This window comes from Podarcis vaucheri, assembly GCF_965113315.1.
Source record: "Podarcis vaucheri genome assembly, chromosome: 14".
Lineage (NCBI taxonomy): Eukaryota > Metazoa > Chordata > Lepidosauria > Squamata > Lacertidae > Podarcis > Podarcis vaucheri.
Genome location: NC_138752.1, coordinates 42,265,916 through 42,293,791, shown reverse-complemented (window position 1 = coordinate 42,293,791; position 27,876 = coordinate 42,265,916). Strand labels below are relative to the sequence as shown.

Below are 27,876 nucleotides of genomic sequence, written 5' to 3'. Positions count from 1 at the left end.
ACCAAAATGTAATTAAGATAGCCTTCACGCTAAGCATGATGCCTTGATAATAACTGCTTCCCTTTTCTTTGGGTGCTTCTTCCTATAGCAGTCCTGATGTGTCTTCCTGACAACCTGCTTACTGAGAGTTCACAGGAACATAGGAAGCTGTCTTATACCAAGCCACGCCATTGGTCAATCTTGCTCAGTATTGCCTCCATTGATTGGCAGCAGCTCTCCATGGTTTCACAAAGGAGACATTCCCAGTCCTGCCTGGAGATGTTAGGGAGTGGATCCCGGACCTTCTGCATGCAAGGCATGTGATCTGATGTTGAGTCTTACCCTATACTAGTGAGGAGAGTACTGAGCTAGATAGGCCAATGCAATATAAGGTAGCTCCCTACGTTCATCTTCAACCTGTGCACAAAGTTCACAGAGAGATTAGATGACAACAACTGTTTGTCAAGCCTTCATTCTGATTTGTTTGTGGGGAGGTTAGATGACATGCGCATCTTAGTCAAAACTACACACAAAAAGAGCGGTTGGCTTAGATTAAACTGGAATGCCATTAACTCTGGCTGTGGGGATTCATGTCTAGGTCCTTCAGTCACCTGATAGTCATACAGTATGGGTGGATCAACGTGAATATTTTTAATCGTCCCATCGTGCCATTCAAACTGGGTCATTGCTTTCTGAAACAAGGAGCGAGAGAGAGAGAGAGGCAGAGAGAGATAAAATTAATCCTATGTTCCGGTAACAAGTCTGACAACCAAATCATCATTCTGGTGACAGTTTGCTTCAGGGTGGGCAAAGAATGGTACCTGACGAATGCCAACAGCCAACAGAGCATGGGTGGCAAACCTGTGACCCTCTACAGCTGTTGTTGGACTACAACGCCCTTCATTTCTGGGCTGTTGGCCATGTGGGGTACGGGGTGTTGGACCACATGGCCTCCAGATTCTAATCTAAAACTCTTTACTTACCTCATGTAATGTGGACGATACCATTTTCCGAAGGACGGGCACAAATTCTTCCACAGGGGAAAAAGCATTGGGTGCCAAAACTTGATAAAGGCTTAATTTCCTGGCTGTAGCAAACAAGGAACCAAAAGGTAAATGAAAGGCCTGTTCAGGTGGATCAAGCAGGCTTCATTTCACATGGAACCTTTTGGCCAAGGATGGGAAAATCTCTGGTCCTGAGGCCAAATGCTTCTCTATTTGCCACTTGGAACTTCCCACAGCCCTCACAGGCCTTACTTCACAGCCTGAGTATTTTTGCCTGGCTGGGATGTGTCACTGAACTCTGGTCGTGCCTCTTTCTTGCTTGGATGGAAAGGGGCAGGTGAGTGTATACGGAAACTAGTCTACTGTACAAAGGTAACATCTTCATCTGTCGTGCCATCTATCTTTATTTCCCCGTGACCTTGCCCCACTAATTAATCCACGTGGAAACAGGCAGTGGCAACTAAAATCTCATCCCTGGGCTTCTCTCCAGGTCTTCTACTTAACATGGGATACGATCAGGCTAAAGCATTCATTAAACAACGTCAAAATAAAAAAATTTCTTCCAGTAGCACCTTAAAGACCAACTAAGTTAGTTCTTGGTATGAGCTTTCGTGTGCATGCAGATACACTGAAACAGAAGTTGCCAGATCCTTCTATATAGTGAGAAGGTGGGGAGGGGTATTACTCAGAAGGGTGGTGGGAATGGGAGATTGGCAGATAGCTGAGATGAGCCTGTTGACGACTCTTAACGACTGTAATAGGTCTTACAGGAAAAGGCAAGGGGTGAGAAGGTGAGAAATCTGACATCAAGAATCACAAAACAGAGAAACCAGTAGGAGAACACTTCAATCTCCCAGGACATTCTATACAAGATCTCAAAGTAGCTGTTTTACTACAAAGGAATTTCAGAAATAGACTGGAAAGAGAAGCTGCTGAATTGCAACTCATTACCAAACTTAAAACCATGGAGAGACCTGGTTTGAACAAAGACATTGGATTCTTATCCCATTATACATGACTAAGCCATTTCTCACCTTCTCACCCCTTGCCTTTTCCTGTAAGACCTATTACAGTCGTTAAGAGTCGTCAACAGGCTCATCTCAGCTATCTGTCAATCTCCCATTCCCACCACCCTTCTGAGTAATACCCCTCCCCACCTTCTCACTATATAGAAGGATCTGGCAACTTCTGTTTCAGTGTATCTGAAGAAGTGTGCATGCACACGAAAGCTCATACCAAGAACTAACTTAGTTGGTCTTTAAGGTGCTACTGGAAGGAATTTTTTTATTTTGACTATGGCAGACCAACACGGCTACCTATCTGTAATTAAACAATGTGTAGTAGACACAGAGTGCCAATTGGATCCACCAGGTACCTTGCCTCCTCTATGGCATATCTAACTAAAATCGAAGTCCCAAAACACCGAAGGGCTTTTACCCTGGCTCAATGTCATGCCCTTCCCTTGGTCGTTATTGAAGGCCAGTACAGGAAGATTGACTACCCGGAGAGACAATGCCCCTGTGCATGTCCTTCTCCAGTGCCTGTATTACAGAGACATTCACACTAGCCTGATTTTCCCATTACTTCATAAGCACCCAGGGCAAACAGGACAATTTTACATCTCCCTGCTGCTCTCGGATACTGATCCTGCTACAACGTATAGTGTTGCTAGGTTCTGCACAGCAGAACTCGAGATTTGTAGGTGGACGACCTGTGCCACAAATCAGCATATCAGAGTGCTCTGTAAATGATAGTTAAAGCCTTTATATATCAGCCTTTTGTGCTCCTCCACACCTGCCCAATGTTCCAGACCTTCTTTTGGATTCTTTTAGCTTGTTTAAAATTCTTATAGACTTTTACATTCACCTTGTGTTTTAATACCTTTTAGCTTTCTAAAGAGCTTTTTAGATTTTTAAATGCCGGTCTATGACTGTAATAAAGATTTGTTGTTGTTGTTGTTGTTGTTGTTGTTGTGCCATCCATGTTTGCCTTTGGCTCCTCCACCACTGGCAAATGGACCTCAGAACATTGCCCAGAAGGGAATACGATTCTCAAGCTGAAGAAGGTTTCCCACACCCAACCCTTGCCCTTCCAGTCTACTTTACCTTTTAGTCCATTCGTTTTTAACCATTCAGCCGAGGTTTGGGCCAAAAAGCTTGGGATTTGTATTGCAAGAGGACAATCATGTTTTGGCGGTTTTGGCAGGGAGGTCTCAGAGGGAAGCTTCAAACACTCCATGGAACCCTAAATAAAGATATTTAAAATCTCATCTACAAAATCCTGCATTTGCATTTCTCCTACAAACGCCCAAAAGCTGGGAACATATTAATGGAACATTTAAAAAGGCATTCCAATCTACTTATCTCTTTCCTACATTTTTTCTATTGTCCACTCCCTAAGATCAAGGGTAGACAACACAGTGCCTTCCAGATATTGTAGAAATGTAGTCCCAATAAAGAACCACACTCATTAAAAATATGTAGCATTGATCAAAACATCCACATTCAGGGGCAATATGCCTTTTGGTTATTGCAAGTTGCTGAGCCACAACAGCAGAAAAGGACTATTGTCTTTAGGTGTTCTGGGGGTGACAGGCTGGCTTCTATAAGCCAATGGATTCTGACCTAGACGTGTCTTTGGTCTGATCCTGCAGAGTTCTTATGTTCCTAGGCACCAGCATAATTTCCAAAGTTGCACCCCAGCCTCTCTCATTGGAAAGAAGAAGAAAAAGATTGTCACAATACATACAGCAAACACATCAAGGCTTTTCTTTTTTATATGTAAAAAAAGTGCAGACCGCTTGGTCTCAACTGTGTGGAATATTTTTAAAAGGCACTAACAACCTCTCCTCAGCCTCTCAAAATACCAAGCTGACACCTTCCACAAAACTTTGAAACAAAAGAACTTTTTTTAAAGGCCTTAAAAATATAGGTAAAAGAAAGGTTTAGATTGTGAGGCTGAGGACAGAGACTGTCTTATCGTTGACAATCGTAAGCCGCCATTCGTGAGACTTTTTTGGCTGAAGCAAGGGATATGCCTGCTGTTTTTAAGATAATAAAATAAAATGAGTAGAGAGCTCTAATTTGACTCAGGACTCACCAGAACTATTTACATAATGGTATCACTACAATACGTTTCTTTGTGGCTGAACACTAATTAGATGTCCAGCAGCTTTTTTAGATCTACTGGTCTTTTTAAAATAAAACAGCCGATTAAATGAGAACAGGTACTTACTTGTTTCATTACGTTAAAAAGTGTGTCACCCATCCTCCCCTGGTAAATTTCATTTATGATGTTGAGCAGCTCCTTGGCCTTTTGGCGTTCAAGAAGAATCAGTTGAATATCAGTGCTGTCACAATTCTGATCACACAACAGAATTAAAAAGCCAATCAGATTTATTCTTCATTTCTTGCGGGTATACTGTCTTAGTGACCTTTTATTATTATTAATTTAAAGCATTTTTCTTTTCTTTTTTGTTGATACAACCCCCTAGCAGTTAACAGCACAGGAAACTCTGACTAAGAGGTTAATTTTAAAATGGCAACATACAAAGTGACAAATGCTAAAACAGACGCTAAAATTCTGCAAGCAGCAGCAGCTTCAAAATAAAGGTGGAGGAAACAGTGAACCAAAAATGAATTACCGAAAGCCTGGCAGGCTTTAATGCAATGAATCCCCAATTATCTGGAAGAGGACCTCCTTCCTTATAGACAAACCCAGAGATTAAGATCAGTGGAAGAGATCCTCTTAGAGATTGGGTGTGGATGGTGGCTCATGAAGTAGCCTCAGACTCCACAAATTGTATTTAGTTATACATTAAAGTTAAAGGTAAAGGGACCCCTGACCATTAGGTCCAGTCGTGACCGACTCTGGACTTGCGGCGCTCATCTCACTTTATTGGCCAAGGGAGCCGGTGTACAGTTTCCGGGTCATGTGGCTAGCATGACTAAGCTGCTTCTGGCGAACCAGAGCAGCGCACGGAAAAGCTGTTTACCTTCCCGCCGGAGTGGTACCTATTTATCTACTTGCACTTTGACGTGCTTTTGAACTGCTAGGTTGGCAGGAGCAGGGACCGAGCAACAGGAGCTCACCCCATCGCAGGGATTCGAACTGCTGACCTTCTGATCAGCAAGTCCTAGGCTCAGTGGTTTAACCCACAGCGCCACCCATGTCCTCAGTTACACATTAACACTTATTTATATAGCACCATCAACGTACTTGTCTCAACCGCTTTTCAAGCTGTCCAAGTTGGTTGTCATCACGGCCCCCCATGGGAGCATCTGCTCACCTGGCACTCTGCACGGGTGGCCATTGCTGCACGACATGTCTGTGGTGGGTTCAGGGAATATGCCATGTTCCAGAGCAGGTGGGGAAGCTGATGATCACCTGGCGCTGCCCTCCTCCAGCCATGTTGGGCTCTCAGGTAAGAGCAGGCAGTGCCTGCTTAGCCAATCAGAGGCAGGGGCGTGGGGGCTGTGACCCCTAGCCTATTTAAGGGGATAGCCAGGTACAGGCCACCCTCTTTGCACTCTTATGAGCTCATAATTAAGTTTTCTGTCCACTTCTACAACCTTATGAGAGGGCTAGGCAATCACCAAGTACTTTGCTAACAACGTTTTAAAATAGTGTAGTTGTCCAAGTGAGGAGTGACCTACCTCTCTCTTTGAGGAGTAACAATGATAATAGCCTCCCACATCTTCTGCTATGCTTCTTACCACACCCTGCATAGATTGCATCAAAGAAAATGGTTGAGTGCAGAACGCCTGCATAAATCCCCATATTCACTAAACCTAGGGTTGCCATACGTCTGGACATAGCCGATATTCAGCCCTCTTAAACAGTGTCCGGGCGGAAAGCACTGAAATGTCTGGGAAATGGCAGCCCCAAAAAAGTTCAACTAACAAACAATGAGAAGGGGTGAGTGTTTCTTTGTTGTTGCTCACCTAACTATGGCATCAAAAACAGCCCTGCACTTGTAGGCATAACCACATAACGAACATAATGTAAAGCTGGGTCCTTAGTGTGCTTCAGTAAGACTCAAGTAGTGAAAGAAGGAACATAGAAAGTTGTCTTATACTAGATGAAATTTGCCGCCTAGCTCAGTCTTGTCTCCAGGCTAGGGATGGGCAAATCTATGCAATTTTGCCTAAGAGACACATTTTTTGCAAAGCAATTTCCCCTTATGCAATGGTTTTTTAACACAATATCCACCGATATGTGGATCTTCCAGCACACTAGTATATGCATTTTTGTACACATTTCTTTGTTGAAGAAATGCATTGAACTGCGCTTTGATTCGCATATTGCTTTGGGAAGTGTGAATTAAGGAGGCTGGCCTATAAAAACGAACTGACTCGAATTTCTCCCTCCTTCGCAGCTGGAGAGCTTCTACCACGTCAGCTGCACTTGCCTGGTCCTTTTAACTAGAGACAGACCGACCAGAGGCTGAACCTGAGACTGTCTTGACTCAAAGCTACGCTACCCTCCCCAGACAAACTTACAGGAGGAACTTGATTGCTACAGTCATATGTGACAGTGTGGACCAACAGCTTTCTCCCCACGGTACATTCCTGGATATACTCAGACAATATTTCCGAGGCTTGATCTGGGCTGGTTTGGGAAGGGTGGGGGGAGGAAAAACACACACATGAATATCAAACACAGGATGGATTCCTACAAAAGGGATGAAGAACCAGTGGCCCTCTAGATACAGATACTGCTACAATTCACATCATCACCCCTGAGACCATTGGTCATGTTGGCTGGGGCTCACAGAAGCTGCATACACACTAAACCAGGAATCCCCAAATTCGGCCCTCCAGATGTTTTGGGACTACAATTCCCAGCTTCCCTGACCACTGGTCCCAGCTTCCCTGACCACTGGTCCAGATGTTTTGGGACTACAATTCCCAGCTTCCCTGACCACTGGGGATGATGGGAGTTGTAGTCCCAAAACATCTGGAGGGCTGAGTTTGGGGGTACCTGCACTAAACATTTAAAGCTCCCCCGCAAAGGATTCTGGGACCTGTAATTTGAGTGCCTCTCTGTGGAGGAAGTAACTCTGTGAGGAATAAATGACAGTTCCCAAGATTCTTGGGGATGTGCAGATATATGCTATAAAACAGGGGTCAGCAAACTTTTTCAGCAAGGGGCTGGTTCACTGTCCCTCAGACCTTGTGGGGGGCCAGACTATATTTTTTTTTTGGGGGGTGAACGAATTCCTATGCCCCACAGATAACCCAGAAATGCATTTTAAATAAAAGCACACATTCTACTCAGGTGAAAACATGCTGATTCCTGGTCCGTCCGCGGGCTGGATTTAGAAGGCGAATGAGCCGGATCTGGCCCCCAGGCCTTAGTTTGCCTACCCATGCTATAAAAGGTAAAAATGTACTTTTAAGCTTTAAGTGTATGGCATGTGTGAATCTAGTGTCCATCAACAGCTGGAGAACCACATTCTCTATCCCAGTCCTGCAATATTTGGGGCTTTTAGACTTAAGAAGAATAGGAGGAGAGTGGGAAAAGTGATAAACTTGTGCATGATGTGGGGACAGTGTAAAGATAGACATGTTCCTCCCTTACTTATACTAGAACTGAGTATAGGAATTTAAATAATACAGGTGAAAATGCAAAGTGGTGCTAAGGAAATTGCTCTACCAGAGCAAGCATTTCTGCCTGATGGAATGATCTTCCCTCCCCACCCACCCCTGAAATGAATGCAACAAATTCGTTCATTTCAATGGGTCTACTCTGAACAGGACTCACATTGGGTACAGCCTAAAAGACAGTGTCTTGCCATGTATTCAGACAGATGACCTACCAGCTTCCTACCACAATCACCAGTGAATTCAGTTCTTTTACTGTAAGGGCTTTCTTCAGTGCTTTGAGCAAATTGCAGCCACCACTGGGTTTGAGATTTAGCACCCATTGCCTTGCTTCATCTAAACTAAAGGGGGAAAACAATAATTTGAAAGTGGAATCTATTGTACATCAATTAGATACCAGCAAAAGAGGTATGATAGGCAGGCAAGATGAAATAAACGGGCAACACGCAATGCCCCCAGGGGGCACATCACCCCCCCAGGACAGGCACCAGCCACACCCCCACCTGTTCTCCACTCCAGGGGTTGCAGCATGTTGTTCCGCCACTGTTGTGAATGACCACTTCAGAGGCCTTTCTGGCTAAAAGGCAGCCTAGAAATAAACTCTAATAATAACAGTGTTGGTCTTCGAAAGGCCTTTCAATTAGGAAGGACAAAACTCTCCCCCCTCCCAACATAAACTTATGGAATTTTCAGCCATTGCTGACCAATGGTCTGTACGGCTTGAAAGTGGAATTAGAAAAATTCATGGAAGTGATGTCTTCTTTAAAGCTGTCACCACAGTTAAGTGGAACCTTCATGTCATGTAGCTCAGTGGCAGAGGATATCTGCTTTGTGTGCAGAAGATTCCAGGTTCTATTCCTTGCTAAATATAATTGTTTAATTGTACACTGAAATGGAGAATGCCAGTATGCATGTTGCCGAAAGGGTTTTACATTGGAAAATTTCACTGAAGCATATTGAAGCTCTCTCAGCTTCTGATATTTAACTGTTGGTGTTCCCTGCTAGCTCTCATGTGAGTGTTTAACCCAGGGGTGGGCAAGGTTTACCTCGCCTGGGCCGGTTCACTCCAGCAGAGATCCCTCCGTGGGCCAGATCTTGCGTGTGCGCCCGTGATTTCCGGCATCTGCGCAGACACGGTTCCCAATGCCATGGAAGTGAGTCCCCAAGCCGCACCGCACCGGTTTAGCACAGCACGTGGGGACTCACCAAGGAGGCGGCTCAGTTCGGGGGCGGCCCGTGGGCCGCTTGTGGCCCATGGGTCTTAGGTTGCTGACCCCTGGTTTAACCTTAGAACAGGCGATTAAGGTACAGTGGTACCTTGGGTTACAGACGCTTCAGGCTACAGGCGCTTCAGGTTACAGACTCAGCTAACCCAGAAATAGTACCTCAAGTTAAGAACTTTGCTTCAGGGTGAGAACACAAATTGCGCAGTGGCGCCACAGCCACAGCAGCAGCAGGAGGCCCCATTAGCTAAAGTGGTACCTCGGGTTAAGAACAGTTTCAGGTTAAGAATGGACCTCCAGAATGAATTAAGTTCTTAACCCGAGGTACCACTATATTCAATTGCACATCTCCATTCTGAAAGGGAGTTGCCTTTACCTTTTGATCCCAGGCACAGGGAGAGGAAAGATGTGATAATGAAGCCTCTCCAAGAGCTGTGTAGCCTTAGGCTGGATGCAGGCTAATGTAAGCTATGGGAGAGACAGAGCTTTGATTTCTGCTCTGATCGTAATTATGCTATCTAAGAAGAAGAATCTATGTTTGGACAAGTATATGCTCTACACAACTTTCTGGCTGTATCATTGATGTTTTTGTACCTGTTTTGAAGAAGTTCTGGTTAGTAAAGCTTTGAATCATAATTATGGGTCTGGAGAACTTTTATTTCAAAAGGAGTCAGCTTTTACGCATCCATTTGCTTCATGCTGCACCATATTAATATCTGCAATATCCCTGGCAGTTAGTGGAGATAGCTTTAGAAGAGGATTAGACATGGAGGCTAAAAGGCTATTAATGGCTATGAGCCACAATATTCTCCCTCCACTGCTTTTGAATGCCAATTGCTGGGTATCATAAATGGGGAGAGTGTGCTGTTGTACGCAGGCTTCCTATGGGTATCTGGTGCAAGATGCTAGACTAGATGGGCCTCTGGCAGGATCTAATAGGACTCTTTTTATGTTTCTACTAAAGGTACCCAGAGTGGCATACAGCACAATCATAAACCCATAGAGTATAAGAAGAACAACTAGCAACCATTATCTGAATAAAACCAATATATAATATAACCAAGACCAACACACACACATAAATACTTTAGAGCCAAGCAACTCACTTACACCTTCTCGTCGATAAATCTTGGCTTCTCCCAAAGCAATGAAATATTGGTACCAAATGAAAGGAAGTATAACTTCTTCATGTAAAGCAGCTGCTCATCTATTACAGACTTAAGCAGAAAACAAAAGGTGGCAATTAGCTGCTTGCCAAGCTATATGGCAAGCCTAAATCAAGCTCTACACTGAGTGTTAGAGTTGCCTTCTTTCTTTTCCTACATTCATATCCTGCCATCATAGAACCCAAGAGAGCATCCATGTGGCTCTGAAATGGTCACCCACCCATACACAGACCAAACAGACTTTCATATTGATGGTAGGTTACATGCCTTCAGGCCAGCTCTCTCTAACATAGTGCCTTCCAGATGTTCCAGGCTACAAGTCCATCAACCCCAGCCAGCACAAGGGCCGGTGGAATTTTAAAGCCAAAACATTTGGAGAGAGAGCAGCAGGTTGGTGAAGACCATACCCTGGCACTAGTATATTTTGTTTATGACATCGCCATACACTGAAAATGAATAAAATGTATAAACAGTGACCAATGCCAAGCCTTTTTTCCTCTCCTCCCTCTGCTAGCTTTTCTGCTCTGCTTTAGTTTGCCCTTTTTGTTTTTATGGTTGCATTTGATATAAAAAGGACAAAGTCAAGAAAAATATTAGTACTTAAAACCAAAAAGATGATCAGGGAGGCCCCCTGAAGAAGACTTTGAATTCTTAACTCCAACCCTTCTTCCCCACAGATCAGCTTGTCATGTTGTCATTTTCTAGTTGGGAAAATAAAAAAAAATTCAACCCCATCTTGGTGTTAAGCCTGAATGAAATTAATCTCTCTCTACTCCCAAACACAACAGGTACAGTTGCTGAACAGAATTTTGTATCTTAGAAGAAGCTGCCTGCTGCCTGACAACAAGAAATGAACTAATAAATATATCAACTGAAGACTGGAAATACTGAATGAGAAGCGACTGAAAATTAAACATACTGCAGTCGAGAAGTTTGTTAGCGAAGCCATACAAAACTACAACCAGAAAATAAGAAAGATGCTAAATTTAAATTGATGTTAAATTTGTCTGATCATGATTGTGAAACTTTTTGTTTGTTTGTTTTACTATAGGAGTTACCACCACCCATTTCAATTCCCAGGGGAAAGAAATTGCCAGAAAGGAAATGTGGCAGTTGGTTAAATAATTATATGCAACTGCAGCATATAAACATCACCTGTCCATCGATAGAGCAAGGTAGCTCACATTATCTAAATCCAGTGAGGCATGACATAAAAAGGCCAATACTCAGAGCTATATCCAGTGTTTGTCCTACTTAAGTATAGGCCTTTCAAAATTAATTGTCATGACTAGTTTGGGTTGATTAATTTCAATGGTTATATAAAACTAAGTTCTCCTCATCCATTAGGATTAATGAACATAAGTTAGTAATGTCCATTTATTTCAATGGGTCCACTAAAACTCATTTGAATACAGTACAACCATATGTTTCCCTACTCAGGCCTCAAAGATACAGGCTGATAAAAATGTGAAGGAAATTAGACGAAAAGGCAGTGACTTGCCCAAGGCTTCCTACAGAGCATCATAGCCAATAAAACCTACATTTCGCCAGCCCAAAATGCTACCCACAAGTACATCATCATCTCTGATATTAAGAGTTAGCGAGTGCTTCAATAACATTTACCAGAAGATCTCTTTGGAAATCCTGCAGTCTGGGTCCACAGTTTACATCTGATGTGTCAATCAGAACTCCAACTTTATCCCCACGGATCATACCAAATATCTGGAAGGGGGAGAAAAAACAAAACAAAAGGAATGTTAAGGGGTGGCTCCAGTGCCAGGAGTGAACCAACAGAGTGCAACCTGCTCCCAAAGGAAGGATGCTCCCATTGGGATAGTGCATTTTTGGGATCACATGGGTTGAGGTTTCACACACAAGGGGTTCCCAAACACACATGTCTATTAGACCCCATGTTAACAGGGTACTGTTTTGAAGGGAAATATAATAAGAATGGAAACCATTAACAGTTTTTAGGAGAGAGGAAATTGCTCAAAAGACTTCGAGACTGTGAGAAGCAAAGTTACAGGGAACCAGGCAGAGGGCCTTTTCGGTAGTGGCACCCGCCCTGTGGAACACCCTCCCACCAGATGTCAAAGAGAAAAACAACTACCAGACTTTTAGAAGACATCTGAAGGCAGCCCTGTTTAGGGAAGCTTTTAATGATTAATAGGTTATTGTATTTTAATATTCCATTGGAAGCCATCCAGAGTGGCTGGGGAAACACAGCCAGATGGGCGTATAAATAATAATATATTATTATTATTATTATTATTATTATTATTATTATTATTATTATTATTATTATTATTATTATTATTATTATCATTATTATTGTTATGTACTGATGTTCTCACCCTGGGCCAGCAGGTGGATACTGTAGATAGTTATGCAAATGAAGGATCGAAAGTAACGTTCAGTGATTGGATAGTTTGTATGCAAATGAAGGATCGAAAAGTGACGTTCTGTGATTGGATAGTTTTAGAAAGTTGCAACAGTTACAATTGTTCTGGAGCTCTATATAAGCAGGCTGACTGAGCTCCTCAGTTAGTTCTGTTCCAGCTTACAAATAAAGAGCTGCTTGGAAGAATCGCTGTGTTGTCTGATATGTTCGCCCAAAACTTAACAATTATCATTATCATCATCATCATCATCATCATTATTCCAATGATGTACAAATGCCTCTAGTGAAGCAGGTGCAAAGTTGTCAAGATCCAGGCTGAAATCCCAAATCGCGCTCTTCTTTTGCTTTGCACTTCCTCTTGGCTCAAGCTGCAGAGACCAAAATGATGTACAGGAGCTGCTGCTCCTCCTCCCTGCCCCTTGTTGGTCAGACTACAAATTTGCTAGTGCCACTTGCCACAACTTCATTTTTGTGATGCATAAACAGTGTCCTTTAGGTTAGGGGTAAGGAACCTGTTCCCCATCAGATATTGCCGGTTCTTCTCTTCCTTCATCCATGACCATTGGCCGTGTTGTCGGAGGCTCATGGGAGCTGGAGTCCAGCAAGGCCCGTGGTCATGGACGATGGGCGATAGAGATCAGCAATATCTGGAGAGCCACAAGACCCTCACCACAGCTTTACGTGAACAAATTGTGCACAGTACCTTCCTGCTATCCTGCAGCAGCCACTCAATGCGTCTGTCATAGAGAGCAATAGTTCTGCGGGTGGGAAACAGAAGAAATGCAGTTAGTGCAATAAAAATTGTAAAATATTGCAATGGTGTTAAGAGATGAAGTTCTGCCTTTCTTATTCTAAATTCAAGTGGGAGAACATAAGATAGGGTTACCAGACGTCCCCGGATTGGCAAATCTGTCCCCGGACAAATTCCATCCCCGGAATGTCCCCAGATTTGCAAATCTGTCCCCGGGAATCATGGCAGCGGCAGCCTCAGCAACCACAGCAGCCCGGAGCCAGCCTGGTAGCTGGCTGCGGACTGCTGTCTGCTGCTACCGCCACCACTGCCGAAGAGGAACCAGGGATGTCTGGCAGTACAGATCTCCTGCCCCCTTCCCCCTTTGTTTTGACTGATGGGGAGGCTCGGGAGTTGCGGGCAGGTGGCTGTTGCCCAGGAGGGGCGCAAGGCGCATGGTTTCTCTGCCAGGCAAGGTGCAAAGCCCTTCTTTCTCACCCTGTGAAACATAAATGCACAGTTTTTTAAAAACTGGGCAACGGTGCACCACGCGCCCATGACTCCTTCTTTGGAGGTCTCCTTCTTTGGAGGTCTTTAAGCAGAGGCTTGACAACCATATGTCAGGAGTGCTCTGATGGTGTTTCCTGCTTGGAAGGGTGTTGGACTCGATGGCCCTTGTGGTCTCTTCCAACTCTATGATTCTATGATTCTATGACTCCCGAGCTTCCCCCAATCTCCTGCCCCCTTCCCCCTTTGTTTTGACAGATTGGGGAAGGCTCAGGAGCCACGGGCGGGCAGCCATTGCCCAGTTTTTTAAAACCTCTGCACATTTGTGTTTCACAGGGTGCGAAAGGAGGTCTTTGCACCTTTATACAATACGCATATGTGCTTGGGCCCAGGGTCTTTGCCTCACCATCCCCACTACTGACTCCCTGTTGCTACTCAGCTTCCAAAAAAAAAAAAGGGGGTCACCGGATTCATTGAAAAAAATCTGGTAACCATAACATAAGAGGTCGTAGCTTCTTCACTGGTGGCGCTAGTGGAGTGCCCTCCCTTGCTGAAATGCGAGAGGCTGTATCCATATTGGCATTCCACCAGTTTCTGCACACACACAGAGGAAACATGGAAACGTGGGTAAGCTGCCCTGTATCAGATCAGACCACTGGGTCCATCTAGCTCAGTATTGTCTATAATGACTACCAGCAACTCTTCAGTGTTTCAGACAAGTCATCGCCAGCCCTACCTGGAGAGGCTGGGGATTGAACCTGCAACCTTTCCCATGCAAGGCAGATGCTCTGTCACTGAGCTACAGCCCTTCCCCAGCTGCAATCCTTCCCCTGAACTTGAACTTCCTGACCTAATTTTTTGAATTGTATTTTAACTGTTTTAATAGTGATGCTTTCTAACTGGCTTGCCTTAGCGTATATTTTAGGTACAGGTGTTTTCAGATGCTCTGACTGGTTTGTTTTATTGTGCGACCTTATTATATTTGGGTTTTATAAATTGATTCTGTACTTGTAAATCACCCAGGCTGTGTACACACTAAGCCTTTAAAGCATATTCAAAACACTTCCTTTCTCTCAAAGGAAACTGTGGTTTCTCCCTCACAGAGTTACAATTCCCAGCAAGCCTTAACAAACTACAGTGCCCAGAATTCTTTCCCAGAAACCTTCTTTTGTATGCACTGTTGAGATTTCATTTCCTTCCCACCTTTCCTGTTATCGGTGCCTTCTGTCTGGTTTCTTTAGTTGTCCATCTAGCCCAATATTGTCAATTGGCAGCGGCTCTCACATTGTTTTCATTTGTGACACAAGACCAGAGGCCATATTATTATCTTTCTTTTTAAAAAAATCCCACAGTTGGCTGGCAAAAAAGCTGCTTAATTAATTAAAGACACCAGCCCTCCACAAAAGGGATCAGCAATGTATGCACATGGATTTTAATTAATGGCTATTTGGAAATAAAGCATAATGAAATGAATAGAGAGGCATAGGGGTCAGCTGCAAAAGCAAGGCAGGTCATCTCGCTCAATTTACTCACTGAGGATAAATTTAATTCCACCTTGGCAGGGACACTGTTTGAAAATAAAGACATATTGACACCAAAAGAAAGATAGCGCTTAGTAAAATGTTTTAGAGATCAGGGCCATTCTGATTTCATCCTGGCAAATAATAATTTTACAACCATTTCTAGGATGGTTGGAGAAAACTCAGCATTCTTTCATGAGCCTCACAAGGTTGTCAAGACTGGACTTGAGTTGGCAGGCTCTGATGGAAGAGGAGGAGGAGGAAGAAGAAACAGGGCTGAATTGTGAGAGTCTATGGTAGGAGGGTGGCACTGTGGGTTAAACCACAGAGCCTAGGACTTGCCGATCAGAAGGTCAGCGGTTCGAATCCCCATGACGGGGTGATCTCCTGTTGCTCGGTCCCTGCTCCTGCCAACCTAGCAGTCCAAAAGCACATCAAAGTGCAAGTAGATAAATAGGTACTGCTCCGGCGGGAAGGTAAACGTAAATGAAGGTACCTTCCAGTGGGAAGGTAAACGAAGGTAAACATTTCCGTGTGCTGCTCTGGTTCTCCAGAAGCGGCTTAGTCATGCTGGCCACATGACCCGGAAGCTGTACTCCAGCTCCCTTGGCCAATAAAGCAAGATGAGCGCCACAACCCCAGAGTCGGCCATGACTGGACCTAATGGTCAGGGGTCCCTTTACCTTTACCTAAGGTAGGAGGACAGGATTAATGCCCTTTCCACCTTGACTTCAGTCACTTCAGGGATGCTGGCTCTCCCCTCTGACCTTCCTGAGGAGTGGGAAGCCTCAGCGAAGGATCGGGAGGGCTCTGATCAGCCAATGAGAGAGACCAAATAGGAGGCAGCAGTGAGTGATCAGGAGTCTGTGCAGGAGAGTGCGGTCTTGACACCTAGAACTGCCACTGCAGATGAGAGCAGACCCACCCACCCTAACAGAGTGCACACTTACAATCCTGATATTTCCATAAGGCACGAGAAACTCACGAGTGAGTGTGCTATGCCTTGTCTGTAAAAGCTTGGCAGGAGGGGGGAGAGATTTGTTGGGACATCTTCGATGCTTCTGCCCAGTTCTGAACTTCTTGCCCAGGTCCTAAACTCCTGGATCATGACTCTCGAGTACTGTATCTGCTGCTGAGCCTGTACCATTACTTGCCTAAATAAATATCTATTTCTTACTTCCAGTTAAGAGCTTCTGTCTGCATGTGCTGGGCTCATTCACCAGAAACTAGTCTGAAACGAGCTTTTTGTTTTATTCAAAGCTAACTGCGGCCCTCCAAGTTTATCATTATGACTTGTTAAAATGTAATTGTTTAGAAAACAGAACACTCTCCCTTCCTGCGGTTTCTAGCCACAGGAATTCAACAGCATACTGCTTCTGATCATGGAGGGAGAGTCTAGGCATTGTGGCTAGTAGCCAACTGATCGTCTTTCCCCCCTATGAATATTTCTAATCTTCTTTTTAAAGCCATCCAAATTAAGACCATCACTGCCTCTGGTGGAAGCTCAGAGAACAACAACACGTTCCCCTTGCTCAGAGAAAGGTCTGTAAAGGGGAAGGAAACTGGATCAGACTCCTTGCCCATTTAATCTCATGTTCTCTGCTCTGAATGGGCACCAGCTCTCTGGGTTCTCAGTCAGAGAATGCCTTTCCTGCTATCTGATTCTTTTATCTGGAAATGCCTGGGGATTGGAGCTGGGACCTTCTGCCAGAAGCAGATTTAGGGGACTGTTGTTTAACTGTTGAGAATTTCCATTCCACCTTAAGGAGCAGACGTGTGGAACTATTGCGTGTCACATGTCTGTTTACATTCCAGCACAGCTTGCTGGGAACTTCCATTGTGTCTATTGCTTTTGTTTTTCCCCAGTCTCTCTGAGAAGTCGAAGAGAGACATGTTTCCTTGTCCTGATTTATGATTAATAAATCTGTAGTTGTAGTATGCTTTCACAAGCCTCATGCCTATTCTGTGTGCACAGTTTGATCTGCTGATAGTGTGCCCTGGCTTTGAAGCCTGGGTCGCTGATTTACATTGGAACAGAGGCCGATGGGTCTTTGCAGCAGGATGGCTGGAAGGAGATGGCCCAGCTGGGGCTAGCCAGCTGGCCTTTCAGCCCTCTACATGTCGACAAGAACAACTGGTTTGGTCACACCGGGCACAGAGCCTTGAGGGTGCTGCAACAATGATTCAGAATGGAAGGCGAGAGGGTGAGGGGGCTAAATTTCAGCATTGCACATTGCATAGGTAAAATTTGAGGCCTCAGGGTCTGCCACTGCTTCTACATTCCAGTCGGAGGACTTAGCACTATCCCAATATGGATGTTGCATGGGATGGAAGGTTATGTTGATTTCAGGTCTCTGTTCCTCATTTTTCCAATCTTAAATTCAGTTCTCCACATTTTCTGCAGCAATTTGCATTAAAAAAAAAATACACACAATATTCAGTTTTTATGGACGCTTTCCCCTAATGTTGTTTGATTGGAGAACCACACTGCAAAATCTGGATACATGTGAATCTCACAGAATGGCTGTGTTTAGGTTCTCATATTGTTTTGGAAAACGTGGATTTGATTGATTTGGCTTTAGATGCAAACTGAACTGGATTTCTCTCCCATTCCTAGATTTGACCATAAACAGATGCAAACCAGAGAGGGGACATGTTTCTGGGGATACTTACTTACGCAACTCAGATTCAAAATAGTTAACAGACTCCTTAGTAAATTCAATACTCTCTGTTGGATCATCTGGATTTCTAAAAAGGAAACATCGAAAAATGGATGAAAAGAGCAGACATGACCAGCTTGGAACAACATGATCTCATACTTACATCACAATGCTGCCCTTCTTCATTAGATCGTCAAATGAGAGTTGCAAGGGTTTTAAACCATATACTTGAATCCAGTCATCTGTGCACTTCAACCCAGCAAACAGCATTGCTGTATCCTTAAGTCTCTGTTGGGAGTCAAGAAAAAGCCATTCAGGGACGAAAAGCATGCACTTCAAGTTGTCAGAGCACATGGCTGTAGCAAGAATTTACTTTTGCACCACTTGTTTGTTACCCAGGGGAGGGAACACCTTTTAAATAAAAACAAGGAAGCAAGAGAATGACAGCAAGCCCAACAGATCCAGCAGGAACCTGGGTTATTAAAGACTTCACTTATTGCCTAAAAACAATGATGGGTGGGAGCAGTCAGTCCAACTCCCACCCTTCTTCTCAAAGGAGCCCAAGGCAGGAAACAGTAAGTGATTTAAAAATGAAACAATTCCAATACAGATTGGGGAAGATCTCAGTTTAAAAAAGTTGTTGGAGACACCAAAAAGACAACAGAGATGGGACCTTTCTCATATTCCAGAAGAGGGTGTTTCAGTGGGTTGGTGCCACCACATGAAAGGCCCTGTTCCTATGTTGTTTGCTACAGACCTCTACTGTTTCTATGATCCATGAAGAGCAGGCGATGAGTGCACATAATACAGATACTGACTTACCATTAAATCCTGTGTCTGGTTGATATTGGTAACCAATAATCCATCATCAGAGACTGCTGCAGAAACATTCCACAAAGATGGGCTTCCTTTTTGTAAAGTGGCATTTGACACTGAATTTACACTGGAGGGGAAAAGGGGTTCTTATGCAGCATTACAAAGCTTGTCTTTTCTTTTCTTTTCAGACATTATACACATCCGGCAATGTAATTGCTAAAGCATTCCACTTTAAGTCAAAACCACTTTAATGCAGTAAAATGGGAAATCTGGGGGAATTTTCATGGGAGATCTTGCCTAGCCTCTTCGATGTATATTTAGTAAGCCTAAAGAGCTGTGTGCAAGTATATGTGTTTCTGAAGTATAGGCACCCAAAAAAAATTAATTATAACTTTGATTTCAGATTTGACTTGTACTGCATTGATTCAAAATACACAATATGACTTGCCTTCATTCATTATGCTGCTAATAAATTTTATGAAATGATGTGTTTCTAAAAGTGGAAATTTTCCATGGAGAAATATAGCAGTAGCAAGTTTTCCATGATATGCAACTGCTTTAATAGAGATGTAACTAGATAAGAGTGTGCTCACCATGCGAGGACACTATTTCTCATACATAACAGGCAAGTAGCAGATGGGTATTTTAACATGGTTTCTTCCTAGGAAAACTTGGGAAAAACTGTACTTTAAAAAGTGTGTGTTTATTTAAATTGTTTAATATATAAACAACCCACCATTTAAAAATTACCATGGCAGTGTATTTAAACAGATATAATAATTCAAAATATGAAGCTAAAAACAGTGAATACAGTGGTACCTTGGTTTAAGAACAGCTAAGTTTATGCACAACTTGGATTAAGAACGCTGAAAACATGGAAGTAGGTGTTTTGGTTTGTGAACTTTGCCTTGGAATAAGAACATGTTTCACTTCCTGTTGAGTGTGTTCCATTTGTAAATTGAGTCCCCCACTGTTACGATATAGAAGCAATGCGGCCGTGAGCTGCTAGCTTGGAAGCAAAACATAATGGGAATGTTGGGACTGTTTCCGTGGGAAACAGAGGGACAGTCTATTCACAGTGCGAAGCACCAGAATTAGCTCAGAGTGTAATATGAGCTGTACAGGAAGTACAGTAGGTGGAGTTTGTCTCTCTGCTGTTGGAGTTTGAAGAGAGCAGACGTGTTTTTCTGTAATGCTGCAAAGACAGAAATAAAGGCATGTAAATACGTTTCTGTCTATCTCTTTCCCCTGCCGGGGGGGGGGGCCAGGAAAGAGTGGTGTGTTCTTCTCACGCTGAGGAGGATCGCCAATCGTGACCTCTGCCTGGATCCTGCCAGAGAATGCAGACAGGGAGGTCAACCAGTGATTCAAGCCGGGTGCCTGGAGAGTGGGAAGCACACCTTGGTTTAAGAACGCTTTGGTTCTTCTGGAACGGATTAAGTTCATAAACCAAGGTACCACTGTATGCATTAAATTCATATTTAATATCAACAGGAACAATATCCAACATTGCTACCCTGAAAAGGCCTGGTTGCAACTAGACTATTTCTGGTGGAACAGACAAAAAAGCACAAATCATGAACACAAATCATCCCGTGCATGAGATAAGCCAACAGGTGCAAGGTCAGCCAAGCCATTGCTGTGACAACGGCCCATTGCTGTCTATATCAGTGAGTATGGCATGTCAGATCATTAGTCAGTCTGTGAGTCTGAGCTATGGATGGACTCCCTGCCTTCCACCCACTGTGCAAAGTTCTTATACCAAACCCTTGGTGATGAAACGAGATAGCTACAAAAGCAGCAGCTGAACCTAGGTGGAACCTTCCAATTGTAAAGAGTCTGCCGACCATATCCAACTTGTTCAAAAGCTACAAGTCGCTTACCCAACTTTTTCCAAGAACTGCGCATCGTCCAGGAAACTTGCCACCTTCTTCTGCTTCGACGTACTGTCGGATCTTTTATTTTTTTAAAAGAAGAAAGAAAAGAGTGCCTTTGAAAAAAGTAGCACACTTTATTTTATTTTATTTGTATTGCCCCACAGTCCTTCTAGTACGCAGGGACGGAGGAAGCGGGGTGCAGTAGGAGCAGGCTGCCCCGGTGTCACCACTGGGGTGTGTGTGACAAAATGCCGAGCGGTACTCACCGTGGCGCCTGCAGCGAGGCTGAGCCATGAGTCTCTCCCGGCAGAGATGTGGTGGCTTGCAAGCGTGCAGGCTCCACGCTGCCCAAACGGTCTGCCCACTGCCTCCCCACCCCCCAGCTGTAGGGCGGCTGAGTGGGAGGAGGCAGGCAGACTCCGAAGGCCCCGAGGTGCGCCCCACCCCTATGGGCACGCCACCCATAGGGCGCTCAAGTGGCTTGCTCCGCCGCTGCTAGTATCACAAAGCAGCAGCAATTGCATTCTAATATTGTAATATGTAGGATTCTGCCCATCATATCCAACTTGTCCAAAAGCTACAAGTGGCTTACCCCACTTTTCCCAAGAACTGTGCATTGTCCAGGAAACTTGCCACCTTCTTCTGCTTCAACATATTGCTGGATCTTTTTAGAAAGAAAGAAAGAAAGAAAGAAAGAAAGAAAGAAAGAAAGAAAGAAAGAAAGAAAGAAAGAAAGAAAAGAGTGCCTTTGAAACAATTTGCACACTATTTTATTTTATTTGTTTTGTCCTACAGTCCTTCTAGTATCACAAAGCAGCAGCAATTACATTTCAATATTTTAATATGTAGAGTCTGCACACCATATCCAACTTCTTCAAAAGCTACAAGTCGCTTACCCCACTTTTCCCAAGAATTGTGCATTGTCCAAGAAACTTGCCACTTTCTTCTCCTTCGACATACTGTTGGATCTTCTATTTTGTATTTTTTTTAAAGAAAAGAAAAGAAAGGGAATAGCCGCTTTGAAACAATTAGCACACCATTTATTATTATTATCATTTGACCTACAGTCCTTCGAGTATCACAAAGCAGCAGCAATTGCATTTTAATATTGTAACATGCAGGGGACAAAACCTAATGCCCCCCCCCTTTAGCTTTCTCATTACAAAATTGGCATGCATTTTTGTTGCATGGCTGAATTGGTCCTTCTCTTTTGCCATATTATTTAAATATAGCCTCTGCTGCTACAGGCCTCCTAGTGAGTTCTGTGCTATTTGAAAGCTTAAAAGGTAAAGGTAAAGGGACCCCTGACCATTAGGTCCAGTCGTGGCCGACTCTGGGGTTGTGGCGCTCATCTCGCTTTATTGGCCGAGGGAGCTGGCGTACAGCTTCCGGGTCATGTGGCCAGCATGACTAAGCCTCTTCTGGCTAACCAGAGCAGCACACGGAAACACTGTTTACCTTCCTGCCGGAGCGGTACCTATTTATCTACTTGCACTTTTTACATGCTTTCGAACTGCTAGGTTGGCAGGAGCAGGGACCGAGCAACGGGAGCTCACCCCGTCGCGGGGATTCGAACCACTGACCTTCTGATTGGCAAGTCCTAGGCTCTGTGGTTTAACCCACAGCGCCACCCATGTCCCATTTGAAAGCTTACATCTCGGGGGGGGGGAATATATTTGAGCCGCCATCTTCTTTTCAGCCACTTGGTAGATGCTAAGATTGCCTTTGCCCGTTGCTGAAGAGCTCAAGTTATACCATCCATGAAAGAATGACTGATAAGATTGCCAAAACAAGCAAGTCAATTCAGTGTTATGTGAGGGAGCAATTGATAGACTGTTTTTCATTAACACGTCAGCTGGATACCACTTATAGCGGAGTGGAATGAATGGGTCTGTTTTATTACTGAACAGAAACTTGATTTTGTAGGGCAGGAATGAGGAGCCTGGGGGCCAATGTGGCTCACCATGCCCCTCTCTGTTTAGCCTTCGGGCATCACTCTAGCCTAGCCACAGTCCCTGCCATAGAATCATAGAATGTGAAGAGTTGGAAGGGACACAAAGGTCATCTAGTCCAACCCCCTAAAATGCAGGAATATTTTGCCCAATGTGGGGATCAAACCCACAACCCTGAGATTAAACGAGTCTCATGGGCTATAAGCTCAGCACCCCCAGGATGCACCACTCCTTGAACGGAAAGGGCCTCCATCTTGCCTGGATGGAGGAGGGAGGGAGAAAGGGAGGTGCTACTGTGCAAAGATAATAATTACATTTGTTGCTCTGCCCACTTTTGCCTTTGGCGCCACCCACAACTGGCATGTGGCCCTCAGAAGGCTGCCCAGAAGGAAATGTGGCCCTCAGACTGTATAGCAGGCTTCCTCAACCTCGGCCCTCCAGATGTTTTGACCTACAACTCCCATGATCCTTAGCTGGCAGGACCAGTGGTCAGGGATGATGGGAATTGTAGTCTCAAAACATCTGGAGGGCCGAGGTTGAGGAAGCCTGCTGTAAAGGTTCTCCACCCCTGTTGTAATCAAAATCAAGGTAAAAAGCTTAAAAATTGGCTGTACAGAAGATGACCTGCTTCAGGAAGGTGTGGTGCAGTGGTTAGACAGTTGGTCTAGGACCTACAGTAGGTTAGAGCATGGTGCTGATAATACCAAGGTTGCAGGTTCGATCCCCTTAGGGATAGCTGCATATTCCTTCATTGCAAGGGGCTGTGGGGGCTCTTAATTTTGGAGGGACTTTGAAACAGGTTCTTAAATACCACATGGAGTTCAGTGTGGACTATGGAAAAGGGGCTGTTTTGTTTAAGCTTTAAGGTTTTTTATAGAAGAAGAAGAAGAAGAGTTTGGATTTGATATCCCGCCTTTCACTCCCCTTCAGGAGTCTCAAAGCGGCTTACAATCTCCTTTCCCTTCCTCCCCCACAACAAACACTCTGTGAGGTGAGTGGGGCTGAGAGACTTCAAATAAGTGTGACTGGCCAAGGTCACCCAGCAGCTGCATGTGGAGGAGCGGAGACGCGAACCCGGTTTCCCAGATTACGTGACTACCGCTCTTAACCACTACACCACAGTAAGATAAGATTAAAATAGATTATGGTAATGTAATGACAGAATATTATGAAATATGGAAAGGATTTGCTGCGACAATTAACAACTAGGATACAAAAAAAGGGAGGAGGAGGAGGTCAAAGAAAGAAGGTAATGACAGTTAAGGTTTTGAGAATATTGGATTTGTTTTTAAATGTTTGTGGTATATTTTTGTCCTTTGATTGTGTTGTGTTATTTTTTGATTTTGATTTTTATTAATCTGTATTGTTTGATGTGGTTTGTTTTTTCTTGGTTTTTTCTTTTTCTTTTTCTGCCTTTTTTTCTTTTGTAATTCTAAAAAAATTTCAATAAATATCATTTTTTAAAAAAGGGATAGCTGCATATTCCTTCATTGCAAGGGGTTGGACTAGATGATCCTCAGAGTCCCTTTCAACTCTACAATTCTACAATTCTATTATTCTACAGTAGGGCAATCTACTGTGGAACCAGGTAAAACGTATAACTGCAAACAAAATGGGAGATGAATATCTAAATGACATAAAACGGAATAATATAAAATGTTATATTATAAAACACCAACATGTTTCTTCTTCAGTGGTCTCTGACACCCGTCTGTAAGGGTATGTAGCAAACACACACACAAATGTAAATTCAGAATACTTCCATACCGATGAAAAAGACAGGTAAAATATATACATAAACCCAAATAATTTAGGGCTTGTTGATATAGTTCTGATCAGACCATGGAATAATCTGAAATGTAGCACTTGTAGATGTGGGTTGAAATGCATTAGTCGCTTTATAACACACAATATTTCACTTTGTTTCATTCGGACACCCAGAGTACATTTTGTCCAGAACCAGCCAAAGATGACACAGAATAATGAAGCTATTCGAGTTCTCCAGAACTCCTAATCAGGCCGGATTTTGACACTGATTTTTTTTTTTACTGAGAAGTGACAACTAAAAATTCACAGTCCTAAGTATTTGTCACACTTGACAAGAAGAAACTTAAAAAGCAAGCCATTTTAAGGTGTAAGCTGGTATCCCACTCCAAACAAGGTTTTTAAAATAGAAAACGTGCCTGAGGTACATTTTTTACAGTTGTATTCTCAAAAATTAGTAAACATACAATAAAATGGAAAATGTGTATACTGCTTTTTTTTTTTTTTTTACCTCAGTGGGAAATTATCAAAGCCATTCACATCATAAAACCTACAACAACATGCAGTAAAATTTAAAAAGTTCTACAACGCATCAAAGTTTTTTTATGACAGATTTTCGGTGCATATGATGCATATATACAGTTTGAAAATCACACTAGATAAAACAAATCAGTTACAAGTATTCCCTCCATACCAGAGACACGGTGGATATCAGGTGTGAGACAAGAGCCCTGGGTAGTGACTGGAGAAAGGCACTTTGCACATACTCAGGGGCACAGTTTACTACTACCCTACACACGATGCTCTTCCAAAGCAGTTTTGGAGCTAAGCACATCATCCCACAGGTCGGGACACCATTGCTTCTTCACATCCCAACAGCCCTTCCTCTGCTAGGACCACCACAAAGCCGTGCAGCCTTGGGACTCACCAGCGATCGCTCACTCTGCCTTGCATCTTCCCCTGTGCATGTAAAGCCAGGCTTTATCCAGGAGCAAACACTCCCCTGGCCTGAGCTGTGTTTTCGTTGCCAACGGCAACAGAAGCAACCATTCTCCATAGCGGATGGAGGGAGATGAAAGATCTGCAAGGGAAACACAGCTGCGTCTCAAGAGGCGCACAGCGAATTAATCTGCCTGAAAAGCAAATCATGTTTCTGTCTGGGGGCTTTTTATATACCCAGCCAAAAGAGAAAACCATGTGTAGGACCAAAAAAGAGAGTATTTTGACACCTTTTAGAAGGAATGAGGAAGCTTTGGCCTTCCAGATGTGGCAGAACTACAACTCCCAGCAGCCTCAGCAAGAACGACCAATGGGCAAGGGGTGATGGGAGTTGCAGTTTGGCAACATCTGGAGGGCCAAAGGTTCCCCACAGCCACATTAAAACAAGGGAGGCAAACCCTTGTCACAGTCACGTGTGGGGCCACAAATGCGGGTTTTTGTCTTTGTACAAAAGCCTAGTTTTTACACATAAGACTCCCCTCTCCATCCTTCATCCAGACAAGCAAGAAGCCTGATCAGAGTTCAAGGATGCATTTCCGCTGGGCAAAAAACTTTCAGAGAAAGCGTGAAGCAGAATCAGTGAAGTGTGTGTGCGGCTTCAGAGGGTGCGACACCTGAGATTTCGGAGGGCCGGATTGAGAGGATTGGAGCGCCACAATCGGCCCCTGGGCACGAGGTTCCCAATTTTTGCCCTTGTAACTGACAGGATTTTTTGCATCAGAATTTTGGCAGATGCGCCAAGAACAGTAAATACATCTTCCCAGTGTGGTTCAGTGTGTCAGATTAAGACCCGAGAGACCAGGGTTTAAATCACCACTCAGACATGAAGATCACTGGTTGACCTCAGGCCAGTCACTCAGTCTCAGCCTAACCTAACTCACAGGGTTTTTGTGGGCATAAAACGGGAAAAACTCTGTATGCCCCCTTAAGCTCCTGGGAGGAAATGCAATAAATACAGATAAAAAATGGGTTTTCTGTTGTCCCATTTGAAGTTAAAGGGGTACCACACCCCGCCCCAAGCATGCTGCTATACTTCCCTCTTGTGTAATGTGGGCTCCTGTGAGTTTCCTCTCTGAAGGAGGGAGAATTTAACAAAAAATGACATTTCCAAGCGAATCCTTACAGCGCAAACAGGTCATAAAAATCAGATTTTTCTCTCTGCTTGGCAAGTCATTCCTCATTGTTGCCTTCGCATCCACGAAGTCATGGATAGGTATTTCAAATGTATTTGCTGTTTTTTAACTGTTTTTAAATCATTCGGGGCGCTTTCAACTCTATCTTTATCTTGAGATGATTCTTTAAAAGGAGATAAATAAATAAAACCAACTGGCTATTCCGCTGCTTCAAGTCCTGGAAGACCTGCTAGCCTGGAAGACCCTCGCTGGCCTTTCCCCACCTGGCCTGACCAGCTCCAGTTACAAAAGTTGAGGCTGCTGAACAGATTTTCCGGGCTGGGGTATGTTGCCGTTGCTGTTACTGATATTCCTTCGTGTCTTTCTTTTTAGACCTTTTTATGTGGATTTATTCTTCAGTGTGGTTGTGTACTTTTCCAATGAGTTTCCTTTAGTTTATGACTTTTGTTATGCTTCTAATTGTGTATTTTTTTTCATGTTGTATGGCGCCTCAAGGATGGTTTTAACCAGTGCTTTTTCCCCGGGTGGGTGGGTGAGTGTGGACGGGACGCAGGGGTACGCATACCCCTAAACATTTCCGAAATAAAATAAATAAATAATTCCTTCCAATAGCACCTTAGAGACCAACTAACTTAGATGGTCTCTAAGGTGCTACTAGAAGGAATTTATTTTATTTTATTTATTTTGTTTTGTTTCGACTACAGCAGACCAACACGGACTTGTAACCTAAACATTTTGTGACTCTAAGCTTGGCCTCATTGAGGGGCAGTATTTCAATATGAGTAGGAAAATGAGAGTATCCCTAAACATTTTTTTAGAGGAAAAAAGGCACTGGTTTTAACTATGGAAAGGTGGCATGCAAATAAAATGAGGTTTATGACAATGACATGCTGACAGTGTCTTCGGCACCAGACAAAGTTTTAACCATCCCAGCCTTTCAAATAATTCAAAGTTTCCCAGTTCTGTTTCTAAATCTGTTTTAACTTTTGTGGTGAGTTTTTGTTTTCTTGTCATATTTATGTCCCGTTTGCCTCATTATTTGGTATTTAAATTGCTTTTACTTTTTTTAAGGCTCCAGTTACAGATAGGTAGCCGTGTTGGTCTGCCATAGTCAAAATAAAAAAATTCCTTCCAGTAGCACCTTAAAGACCAACTAAGTTAGTTCTTGGTATGAGCTTTCATGTGCATGCACACTTCTTCAGATACCAGTATCTGAAGAAGTGTGCATGCACACGAAAGCTCATACCAAGAACTAACTTAGTTGGTCTTTAAGGTGCTACTGGAAGGATATTTTTTTTTAAGGCTGTCAGAACACTTTCTGTTAGGAGGTTGTACACACACACACACACACACACACACACTCACGAGTAAATAAATTGTATGCAAGAAAATGTTTGTGTTATATACCACCCTAAAGAAACAAAAACAAAATCAAACCAGATTTGTTTAAGTAGACAATTTATTTTGATAAACTTGCTCAATAACAAAAATACAAGTGAAGAAAATTATGTTCATTTTATACAGTTTGTATTAACAATTT

The 27,876-nt window shown here is 43.5% G+C and overlaps 1 protein-coding gene across 5 annotated transcripts in view; it reads right to left on the bottom strand.

Annotated features, from left to right (window-relative positions):
- VWA3A (von Willebrand factor A domain containing 3A) overlaps positions 1–25,602 on the bottom strand; it is a 50,161-nt gene extending 24,559 nt beyond the window's left edge. Inside the window, exons 1-17 of one of the 5 annotated variants that reach the window (XM_082199626.1) lie at positions 25,133–25,602; positions 21,385–21,459; positions 21,081–21,152; positions 20,495–20,566; positions 18,618–18,738; positions 17,959–18,083; positions 17,809–17,883; positions 13,082–13,136; positions 11,601–11,699; positions 9,922–10,028; positions 7,804–7,929; positions 6,485–6,593; positions 5,639–5,704; positions 4,218–4,343; positions 3,089–3,227; positions 963–1,066; positions 591–671 (exon numbers count right to left, since the gene is read on the bottom strand). In XM_082199626.1, coding sequence (XP_082055752.1) covers positions 591–671; positions 963–1,066; positions 3,089–3,227; positions 4,218–4,343; positions 5,639–5,704; positions 6,485–6,593; positions 7,804–7,929; positions 9,922–10,028; positions 11,601–11,699; positions 13,082–13,136; positions 17,809–17,883; positions 17,959–18,083; positions 18,618–18,738; positions 20,495–20,566; positions 21,081–21,152; positions 21,385–21,446 — 1,539 coding nt within the window. In that variant the 5' untranslated portion in view covers positions 21,447–21,459; positions 25,133–25,602. The remainder of the gene's footprint in view (positions 1–590; positions 672–962; positions 1,067–3,088; positions 3,228–4,217; positions 4,344–5,638; positions 5,705–6,484; positions 6,594–7,803; positions 7,930–9,921; positions 10,029–11,600; positions 11,700–13,081; positions 13,137–17,808; positions 17,884–17,958; positions 18,084–18,617; positions 18,739–20,494; positions 20,567–21,080; positions 21,153–21,384; positions 21,460–25,132) is intronic. The other 4 variants (XM_082199622.1, XM_082199623.1, XM_082199625.1 and 1 more) reach the window with 4 other exon arrangements.
- Positions 25,603–27,876: the final 2,274 nt, after the last annotated feature.